Source organism: Gekko japonicus, unplaced genomic scaffold, assembly GCF_001447785.1.
Source record: "Gekko japonicus isolate JY-2015 unplaced genomic scaffold, Gekko_japonicus_V1.1 scaffold1564, whole genome shotgun sequence".
Lineage (NCBI taxonomy): Eukaryota > Metazoa > Chordata > Lepidosauria > Squamata > Gekkonidae > Gekko > Gekko japonicus.
The window spans coordinates 305,716-317,407 of record NW_015176020.1 but is presented as its reverse complement, the minus strand read 5'-3'; the positions used below and the strand labels follow the sequence as shown (position 1 = coordinate 317,407).

Genomic DNA, 11,692 nt, shown 5'->3' with positions numbered 1-11,692 from the left:
GTCCTTGCCCCGGGAGAAAGGAGAAAAGCCACTGTAAAGCAAGTCCCGAATCCCCACGTTGGCGAGGCAGTGGGCGAGCAGCTGATGATCGACCGTGTCGAATGCTGCTGACAGGTTCAGCAACAGCAGCACCGCCATCCCGCCCCGATCCAGATGCCTCCGGAGGTCATCCGTGAGGGCGACCAGTGCCGTCTCCGTCCCGTGGCCCGGGCGGAAACTGGACTGGTAGGGATCAAGAATGGAAGCGTCATCCAGAAAGCTCTGCAATTGAACATCTGCTACAGTTTTTGGTTATGTCAAAAGGTAAGGGTCTTACAGTAAAAACGACCAGGTCCCAGCTGGCTGGTATCGCCTTTCATAGTAAAGCAAGGGGTTTTCCTGACTTCACAGCCAATTTTCAGCTCAGGGAGATGCTCGAGGGTTGGACCAGGGAGGCCAGTTCTTATAAGGACCTGCGACAGCCTTTCCCTCCTAGTGTTCTCAAGGGCCTTCGTAGGACCTGGGCTCAGGTTTGTGACTCTGAGTTCGAGTGCCTTTTGTTTCATGCCGTGGCATCGATCACTTTCTTCAAGGCACTACGTGTTAGCGAGTTAGTTCAGCAGTCTAAACTAGATCCACTAAAATGTGCCCTCCAAATGGGGGATCTTTCTTTTGGTGAGGGTACTGTTTCTGTCTGGATCCAGCGGTCCAGAAGGAGGTGATCCTGGGAGTTTGTTCTGAGGTTGATCTTTGCCCACCATTCACAGAGTCCAAACCGGAAGCCCCCCCCTTGCGCCTTTATGTTGATCATTGGGGTAGCAAAGATGGGGCCTTGTTTCAGTACAGGAGTGGGACACCCTTGACGAAATACCAATTTTGGGCAGTCACTACAAGAGCACTACACAAGCTGGGCTTGTGAGGAGTCTGTTTCGGTACCCATTCTTTTCGAATAGGGGTCGCGTCCACAGCGGTCGCCGTGGGGTACTCTGGCAAGGCCATTTAGAAGGTAGGGTGGTGGTGCTTCTCAGCTTATAAGGGTTAAGATCTGGTTCTGGGCTCAGCGAGGGCAGACGGATGGAAAGCTCGCTCTCCAAGCCAGCCTTTCCGTATAACTTTTTCAAGGGATTTTCAACGCCAAGACATCTCCCAGAGAGAGATTTCTAGCAAGGGGCGCTTTGCTGGTAGTGAGGGGTTTTTTTTTGGCAACCTGCTGCATTTCAGCTCTGTCCCAAGGCAGAAAGTATACGGAGCTTCGACGAGACGCAAGTCACGCCGAGCACAAGAGGGATCCAGTTGAATTGAGAGGAGTCCAAAGAGGCAAGAAGACAAACTCAACAGGAAAAGCAACTGAAGTAAGTATATCTATGGAACTTAAAAGCTAAAATCTTAATTTACAGCAGTTGGAGGTTTGGGAGGGCTGGTCACTATTATAGCCTAGCAGTTTATAAGAATGGTAAACAGGCTCAGACAGGTTAGAAAAAGAAAAGGGGGGGGAAACTTCTCCAAAGTGGCCATAGAAAAGATAAGCATGGGTACATCGGGGAAGTAAGTTTTGATAGAGAAAGAGCAAAGGGGAAAGGATTGCAGCAGTGTAAAAAGGTCTACACTTAGCGTTTTCTCTCTCTCCCTCATCTCTTTCCTTGGGTGTGCCAGAACTGCGGCGCAAAGTGGGGAAAAGACGCCATTAGAGAAGATGAAGGAGGGCAAGGAGGTGGGGCACATTGGCGTGGGACGGATATGTTGCATGAAGTGTAGAAGCGCATGGGAGAGTGACACAGAAGACGGGCAGTGAAGGAATACTGGAGGGACAGAAAGAAAGGGCAGAAGGAGGAAACGAGACGGAAGGAAAAACAGATGAATGAACAGAGCCAGGGAAAAATGGAGTAAGCAGAAAGACAGAAGATTACATGATAGACTTTCTGAGGAACTGAGAATAGGCATTTAAAGGAAGAGAAAGAGACAAAGGTTGGACTTTATCACTGATATTTTGATACACATATTTCCAGCTTACTAACTACAGGATAGCATTACTATTGTTATTGTAATCACAGAAAATGTGTAAGGAGGTAATACAGAGAAGGAGTAAGGAGGTACCTGAGAATAAAGAGGGGGGGGGAAACAAGGGAGGATAGTAAAGGGTAGAGAAGGGGGGGAAAGAGACATTAAATTAGTTATAAGTGATAATATCTCATCTAAGAAAAATCTGAAAAATAACAAGGTTAATCTTTATTGTGATATAAGGTTAGGCAATACAATAAGAAATAAGCTAAACCAAAGGGGAAAAAGAGGTGTTTAAAGGAGTCTATTCGTATTTAACATCAAATAGAAATATATTCTTATAAATTACTCTAAATGGCATCTGGTTCTAGGAAAGGTTCTGCAACGTCCCCGGGTCTTGGAGGAGGAATGAGTCAACTAAAAACAGGTGCCACAAATGTTTCACAGTTAACCTTGAAGGATTTAAAGATATTTATACAGGAAAGTGTAGCTCAAACTGTCAGAACAACAGTAGAAGAAATTCTGCCATCACTTCTCCAAATGGAAACAGAACCTGTACAAACCATAACTGAACAAATTAAAGTGGAGACAGAGGAGATTAAGAAACAACTGATGGAAAATAAACAAGAAATAACTCAAATTAAAGCTAATAGTGCGAGGATGAAAGGGAAAATAAGAAAGATGGATATGGACATGCAGGAGATGAAAAGTAAAACTGAACAAATAGAAGAGTCTGTGATTAATCTAGAGATGGATAAGACTGCACTAATAATTAGATGTCAAAATATATCAGAAAATCTGGAAAAAAATCTGAAAGAGGTAGTAGCACAAAACGTAGGGGAACAGTTACAAAAAAAAGAAAGAAGAGGAAGTTATGAACGAAATTGAATCAGTGTACAGATGGAACATATTGTATGCAAAAAAACATAAACTACCATGGGAAGTACATACAAAATACGTGAAAAAGTCCTCAAAGCAGCCCAAGGAAAAAAAGTGATAATACAAGATGCAGAAATTAGAATATTAAAAGAGATCCCTTGGAGAGTGAGGGAAAAAAGATTCAACTACAGAATTCTAACAAATTCACTCAAGAAAAACGATATTACATTCAGATGGTTACTACCTGAAGGAATATTATTCCATTTTGAAGGGAAAAGGTTTAAATTAGACTCAACCTTTAAAGTAGATAATTTTCTTGAAAAGTATGGAGAAGATCTGGGCTGGTAGAGAGGAGAAGATGAGGACGAAGACGAAAGTAAGGTAGAAGAAGAAGAGGAAGGGGAAGAGATAGAAGAAGAAAGCAAGGTTCATGGAAAAGAAAAGGAACAGGGAGCGGCTGGCAAAAAGAAAGAAAAAAGAGGACGTGGGGCAACAGTATCACAAATTTTAACAAGATTCCAATACAGAGGTAGAGGCAATAGAAATAAACATGAGTAAGGGAATGAAAATACTCTCGATCAATGTTAACAGCCTAAATAGTCCCCCAAAAAGGAGGAGAATATTTCATCAAATAGGTAAATTAAAACCAGATATAGTTTGTCTCCAAGAGACTCATATAAAAAGAGAGGATGTTAAGTACTTGTCTAATAGAAAGTTGGGAACTGCATTTATCGCCGCTGATGATAAAAAAAGAGAGGTGTAGTGACATGTTAAAGAACATATACATGCAGAGCTGTTTTATATATCAGAAGATGGAAGAATAGTAGCAACAATCATGAGCAGAAAAGGGAAAGAAACATTACTAGTTAATATTTATGCTCCGAATCAAAAACAGGAGAACTTTATAAAGAATTACAGGAAGTACTTAAAATGAAAGACTTCGAAAGTATTTGTATACTTGGGAGACTTTAATGGAGTTTTAGATCCAGAATTTGATAGGAAAAGTTTAAGCAAAGCTAATAAATCAGGATCTATGCTACCAAAAATATTTATGCAGACTGCAGATGAAAATAATCTGTTGGATGTATGGAGAACGAAAAATATAAAGAAGACTTTACATTTTATTCGTCAGGCCATAGATCTTGGTCAAGGATTGACACGGTTTGGGCAACATTAGGAATGCTTAATGAGTTAATAGATATTGAAATATTACCAAACACTTTCGCAGACCTTAATCCAATAATAGTATCTTTTGAAGAGAAAAATAAGAGAAGTAGATGTAGGATTAATATAGGTTTATTTAGAGATCAAGACTTTGTAGGAAAAATCAAGAAAGAGACATCTGAATTTTTAAAAAGAAATATTCAACAAGATATGCCAATTAGAATAGTATGGGACGCTTTCAAGGCATTGGAAGACTGATAAAGTACCCTCCCGAGGAGAAATAGCATGTAAATTGTTAGAAGTAGTAGAAATGGACTGGTTACAAGCACAAGTATGTGGGACTAAAGAGAAAGTAGTTGCTCAAAGATGATCAAAAGTTAAACTATGGATTAAAAATAATGTATAAAGGACTCAAAATATAGAAAATGTATGATATATGTATATGTACTTAATATAAAAAACTAATAAATAGATATATATAATAATAGCTTATAAGGGTTACGTTCGGCCTTTGTTGGCCCCCTAAGGGAAGTCCCTGTTTCACGTTTTCGGTTATTGTTGTTCTAGGTTCCTTAGATCCAGAGCTGAGGCTTCAGGTGCTCGTGGTGGGGCACAGTATGGCTTTTTTGGGCCGCCCACTATGCACTGAGATCCGGTTGTTGGGCTCAGCTGGGCCTCAGCGATTGTGCCATAGTGGAGTGGCTGGGATGATGGGACCTACGTTGGACCGGGCTTATGCTGCTCCTGTTTTGTGAGCGGGAGGGTCCACCTCCCAATATTGTTGTGATTCATCTTGGGGGTAATGATTTGGGGATGGTTAAGGGAAAAGCTCTCATTCTGCAGGCGCAGGATGATATGCAGGAAAGTGTAAACAGGTGGCCATCCATCCGGCTGGTATGGTCGGCTATCTTGCCAAGATGGGTTTGGAAGTGGGCATGTGATCCCCACGCAATTGAACGGGCGCAAAAAAAAGGCGAACCGCAAGCTTGCGAATGCCATGCTGCAGAGCCGGGGTTTTGTCATCACCCATCCGGGCATAGTCAAGGAATGTTCCCATCTTTATCGGAAAGTTGGTGTCCATCTATCTGATTTGGGAAACAGAATCTTCTTAGAGGATTTGAAGCAAGGGCTGCGGCAGATTGTCGGCCGATGTGTGGGGTCAAGGGCCAAAGCAAAGGCTTGACCCTTTTTTGTGGAGGAAATCAGGCCTGGTTTTGTTCTGTTCAGGGGAACACCATGCGACAGACCCCTCCCTTTGCAGGGGGTTTGGCGCACCACACACAAACCATGCCTTGGGATGGCCCTTGGGATGACTGTGGATGGCCTGTTAGGCACTTTGACTTGGACCTACCTTCATGCTCTGCGGTTGAAGATGGGTTCAAGGCAGGTTGCTGACATGAATGCCGCCGGCAAAGGCCGTGTTATGGTTGGCCTGCGCCGGGGCTACAGTGATTCATCCTTGTTGAGTCTGGAGAGGGATCAAGGGATCCTCTGTCAGTTTTTGGTGGTCCTTGCCAGTTACAGTTATAATTTTATTATTCACATTAAATAAAGCTGCCCTAGTTAATCCATATACCTATGTCAGTCTCTTCCTTTTGACTAAGTCTGCAAATGTTCCTAACAAAAGATTCATAACATAACATTTTATTAAAATATGAGCTAGATTCAGTGTCACCTCTTTTTAATTTAGTGGTTTCTAAATTAGTCCAGAACATGCAGCTTTCCTGTTATCCTCCTTCAGTTAACTTACAACATTATTCTCACAAGTATAACTAATTTTGCCACCACATTGTTATCAGCTGAAAGCTTTCATTTAGTTTTAGGACTTTTTATGGTACTTAAAAATTATGAAGAATAAGAATTACTGCTCTGAAACATTTAAATACATGGAGATAACACTCAGCTGCTGAGTGAACAAGAAGTGTAGTAAAATAATTTAAACTACATTGAAGGATCTGATTACAGTCATCATCTCTGCTAAAAATAAAGATAATCTGAAACAATCTCTTTAAATTATAGACTACAACTATTGCTTTTGAGCATCCAGTCATGACCAAAACAGCATTATTTTAAGGAGTACAGCATAAATATGCTGAGGAGAAATTTCAGGCAGGTACGCAGGACTGAACTTCAAGGTTATCCATTAATAGAAATCAATCGTCTTTACTTTTGAGTTTGTTTCAAATATAAATGTTAAGGTGGCTATCAAAGCCTATTTTATAGAGTTTGTTTATAAAGCTGGAACCTGGCTTTTTAACATGTGTGCTCATGCACACATACAGACACATCTTCCAAGACTTCAGAGCTATTTCTAAAGAACAAAGTTTCAAACATAAATTTAGGTCAAGCTCTTCATTACTGATGCTTCATCAGCATCAGTGACAGGCAGAAGACTGAGCTAAGTAAGCCACACTACTACACATCACAATAAGTCAAAGTCCGGAGCAGCCCTATGCTCCACTGTTTCAGAAGTTATACAGATGACAAAATGTGGGTTTATTGATTTGTCTATTATAAGCAGCATACTCTGAAAACAGTTCTTCAGTGAAAGAACACCTGACAAAGGAAGGAATAAATTTATAGAAAAGATTCGGGTTTGTTTCCTCCCCCCCCCCCATTTGCTTTGTCAGGTAATTGGTTTGAAAGAGAATACTTTGTTCTGGCAATCAGAACTCACATGCCAACAATTCAAGATAGATCTATTAGGAGTCCATACAAAAGCCAGCTATATATTTAAGTTTGTGTGATCCACGCAAATATCACTTTCCAAATATTGTGGTTCTATTTTAGGCAACAATCAAAATCTTCCAGTGTAGAAGGTGACCATTGGAAACCAGTGACATTCATTTCCTGAGTTGCCTAATACAGACTCATAGGAAAGATATTGTAAATGCAGCCTGAACAGAAACTATCCCTGACTGCACCTGCTCCAAAGATGCATCCAAAAGGGGAAATGTCACGGAGATTTCTGAGAAGCGACATGGGTTTTTTTATTATTGGTTGTGTAACTGTTCATAATTGTATACTATGTGCAGTAAGTGAAGTTCTGGAATAACAGTTCATAGAAAAAGTCATGGGAAATAATAATTTAACTTCAAACAGAGTAGGCTAGAAGCTCAATGGTTAGTGTGCAGAAAATTTTAATCTCATGCTTCAAATGTATTAGTTAAATACAGGAAAACTGATTTTCATATCCAGTTTAATCTAACAAAAGGATTCCATGCATGATGAAAAATAAAGCATGCAGCATATTTATGCTTTTAAAATAAACAGCAAACTTTTGAAAAGTTTCTTCAGGGGTGAGTTTACCTTTCATACTAACTATATACTAACTACAAGCTTATGCAGAAATAGAGCTGGCTTCCTGTTAAACTGAGAGGCAGTGCTGAGCAATTAATACAGTATGTCTTCTTTGTCCAGACCTCTGTGGTGAAGGTCACTAACTGAGCATGAGCCTGCCTTCATCTCTTGGCTCCACCTCCCAGCATCCTCATGTATCCAATCCTGTCTTCCTTTAGGGAAGGGCAGGATACGAACATATCAAAATTAGCTGCTATATACTCAAGCCTCTAGTAACGTACTTCAACACATTATTAACAGAAAAAAATAGCAATCTCAAAAACTGAAAGCACAAATTCAAAACTGTTCCCCTCTCCCTTCAACCCGTGTCCCTTAACTTATATAATCAGCTAAAACTTAGTTCAGTATCCTTTAGAAGCAGCCTTGCTGCTAATGTGGCTAGATGTTCCAAAGGATACTGAACTAAGTTTGAATCCAATGGTACCTTTAAGACCAGCAAAGTTTAATTCTGGGTATAAGCTTTCATGCGCATGCACACTTCATCAGATACTATCTTCTGTATTATATACTATATTATCTGATGAAATGTGCATAAACACAAAAGCTTATACCCAGAATTAAACTTTGCTGGTCTTAAAGGTGCAACTGAACTCAAACTTTGTTCTGTTACTTCAGACCAACACGGCTACCCACCTAAAGGATACTGGCAACCCTAACAGGATATTGCACTTCCCTAAAACGGGTAGTGCTTTCCTCCGTGAACTCCAGGTATTCATACATCTGCAAAGTAGGGCTGTATTTCTGAAAAGAGGTTAACTATCAGGAGAGGCAGAATTTTTCCTTTTATAAAATCTCCCTCTTACTCTTCCTACTCTTATTTGCATTATATATTGCTACCAAGAGAAAATACATGCAAGTGCTTATTTCCTAGCTGCATCCAGTTCTGAAAACCAGAAATTATACCACAGTGGCAAAGGTATGCATTTTTATGCCTGTAAAGTAAACAATTTAATATGACTCTCCTGTTTATTATTTTCTCAGATCAAAATACTGTTCTATGCTTGCCCCATGCTGGTGCCCAATTTGTGACATAATATAGAAGGCAACATTAAAATGGATCTTGCTTTAAGTAATACAACATGGTAACACTTTTAACATCCACCCACCCCCAAAAGCTAAGAGAGAAACCTACTAGCAGAAACCTTCCTTTTGACCACGTTTTGTGAGCAACAAATGCTGTTTTGCAATACTCTCTTCTTTACCAAATCACATCTTCAGCTATGTAACCACCACTAATTTTATATCACTAGTATATATTATCAGTTCAGAATATTATGGTATAGGGCATTATTTTTATTTATTTAAATGTTTATTAGGGGACTTCCCCAGTGCAGAACTCAAAGCAGCTTACTCCTACCCTCCCCAAATTCCACACGGTACAATTTAAAAGAGATATTCTTTAAAAAGTATCTCTGTACAACTTGTCTGGCCCTTAATAATAAAAGTTCTCAGGGAGGAAACATCTCATCAGTTCTTTCCCAGGCCGAAGTTCTTGTAATGCATCAGGGTGGGCCTAGCAACTGGTCTTCCTGAGCCCTGGCTGGAATGCCTTGCTTAATGTAGACCATTAGGAAGTTCTAACTATTACCTACTTGTTGGAATTCTCTCCTACTGATGAACTGATCAGCATCTACTTACACGCTTCCTGTGGTAGAACTTCCATCTGTAAGAAAGGAGCCATTGGTCCGTTCCATCTGGGCTAACCTAGAAGAGAAATGGGACCTTAGACAAAAAGAAACAAGACCAGCCTTCATTCCATTTGAGTCTACTTCACATTAGACACTTCTTGCTTCAAACAGTGGCACTAATTTAAAACCAAGTAACATGAATTTTTAACTGCCTATGTTTTCATGTTTATCTTTTTTAAGCTGTAGTAATTTTCTCTGCATCATGCCATCCTTTCTACATAACTTTACTAACAGATTATTCTTCTAGTTCTTAGTGCTATTTCATCAAGATCCAACTTCAGCCTCATCTGCTAAAACCTTCACACAAGCACATATCCCCAGTTGTTTCAATTAATGGTACAGCTACTTAAACTGATAGGACCACAAGCATAACTAAGCTAACTCCCTTGTGCTGTGTATGCTCCCACATGGACAAGTAATTGAACTAGGATGATGATGTGGAAATATGTCCCATGGACATCACTAATACCTTTGGAGATAGGATATATCATTTAGGGAAATCTGACACAGAAACAGAAGACGGTCAGATGAAAAAGAAAGTTTACTTTGGAGGGACATTATATATCCAGTCTACAGTATTTACTCTTTTGTTTTAAATCAATGACAATTATAATGCTACATTTGTATCACTTTAACTGGAAACATTTTAATATATTGACATTAGAGAATCTCATATAAGAAGTTGTGAATGCATTTATCTTTGTACAACCAAGGAAATATTTTTAAAAAATATTTAATTTTGTAAACTCAATTTTTGTGCAATTAAAACCTAGCCTTTATCCCTCCCCATGCCCCTTCTTACCTGTTGGCATATTGCTCAATCCTGGTGTGGGTGTCATCATGAAACAGCTGGGGGGACTGGGAAGGGCTACCAAAGAAAATAAAAAGGGGGGAGAAACTGAAAAAAAAAATCAATAACAGTTGACCAACATCTCATTTATAGGAAAAAGGAACAGTTCAAGATATTAAAAAAGAAGTTGATGTTTCTGAGGAGTTCATGTAAATATAATAGCAATAACCCAACAGTAAGAAAACCATTTGTTTGGTAATTTCTACAGTTCATCTCTCATTGGAATGATCAAGAAATGCAGAGAATCACAGTTATGCATGTACAGGAGCATGAACTAATTTCAATAGAATATGCAAGATAAATTCTTGGAAGACTGTACCCAGCAGCTTTCCAGGGACAAGCACTGCATGTACTTACTCATATTGTTCAGGCCACATACTAATAAGTGTAATTGGTCTGCAAGAAGCAAAACAGAGAGAAATAAATTATAATGTGTGGATAGTGGTGGGAAAGCACAACCTGTTTCTTTATTCTTCTGTCTTCACAGAAACATTACTTTTGTGTTTATTGCTACACAGAAGGAGACTGATATGCAATATATGAGAAATAGGACACAAGCCTTTGGTAAACAAGTAGGCCAGCAAACAAATCAAAAAACAACTCCTTTCATCCCATAGTAAAAAAATCAGTGTTAACTGAAAGCCTTATGTAATTCTATAAATCACCAGGAGTGTATTTAACTCTGACTAGAACACTGAGCTTACAAGACCTCGGCTTTATCATTGTTAAGTAATAGTTCAGTTTTTCTTTCTCCAGTTTGAATCAATTCAAGTAATTAGGAATCTTAAGGAGTTTTGAAATGTTTGGATACTGTTGAGCAAGAATGGAGAAGGAGGAAGTATGAACACTACAGTGGTAAGGCTAATTCCAGTAGCTATTACATCAGTATAACGATGCAATGCTATAGACCCATGACAAATTTTAGAAGGAAGATATTGGACCAGACCACCTGAAATTACAGCCACCAATATTCTTGTTTTATATAATCACTAGGAATAAGGCCTGTTGTGGAAATAAATACGAGTTCTAGAAAGAGGCTCTGGGAGAATGCCCAGACCTTGGTTACTCAGCGTCAATTTGCTGTGGCAACCTCAGCAGGGTATAATGACACAGAGTCCACCATTTTCTCCAGAGTAGCTGATCTCTGCTACCTGAGGAGCAGTTGTAATTCTGAGTGATCTCTAGCCCTCCCCTGGAGATTGGCAGCAGTGGTTCCCCAGGAGGAAATGGCTGGTTTGGAGGGTGGAGTCTATGGCATTGTACCTGTCTGAGGTCCCACCCCTCCTCAAAACTCACCTTCTCCAGGCTCCAATATCCAGGAATTTCCCAACCTGGAGTTGGCAACTCTATCTCCTTCCCAGCCAACCATCAACCTGTCGTTATCTGCCCCTCTGATTTCAGCTTTCCATCTCCTCCCCCCCCCTCCTGGAAAGCAGTTGTAATTCTGAGTGATCTCCATCCCTCACCTGGAGATTGGCAACAATGGTTTCCCAGGAGGAAATGACTGGTTTGGAGGGTGGAGTCTATGGCATTGATTCTGAGATCTGAGGTCCCACCCCTCCTCAAACCTCACCCTTTCCAGGCTCCATCCCTCAAATCTCCAGGAATTTTCAAACCTGGAGATGGCAACCCTAGTCAGGACTGGCCCCAATGAGTTCCCCACAAAGGCCTGGAAAGGGCTTCATTCCTTTGTCTTTTTACTGACAGAACCTAGCCTAGCAACAGCCACTGAGGAAAAAGTTAGTCCCACAGGAGCCAAGCAGAAGTGGTGTCT

General features: G+C 40.2%; 1 protein-coding gene across 1 annotated transcript in view; it reads right to left on the bottom strand.

Moving 5' to 3' along the window:
* The window catches only part of LOC107123341 (utrophin-like), a 329,348-nt gene that overhangs the window by 32,959 nt on the left and 284,697 nt on the right, over nt 1–11,692 (bottom strand). Inside the window, exons 17-19 of the mRNA XM_015426582.1 lie at nt 10,276–10,314; nt 9,871–9,936; nt 9,019–9,084 (exon numbers count right to left, since the gene is read on the bottom strand). Coding sequence (XP_015282068.1) covers nt 9,019–9,084; nt 9,871–9,936; nt 10,276–10,314 — 171 coding nt within the window. The remainder of the gene's footprint in view (nt 1–9,018; nt 9,085–9,870; nt 9,937–10,275; nt 10,315–11,692) is intronic.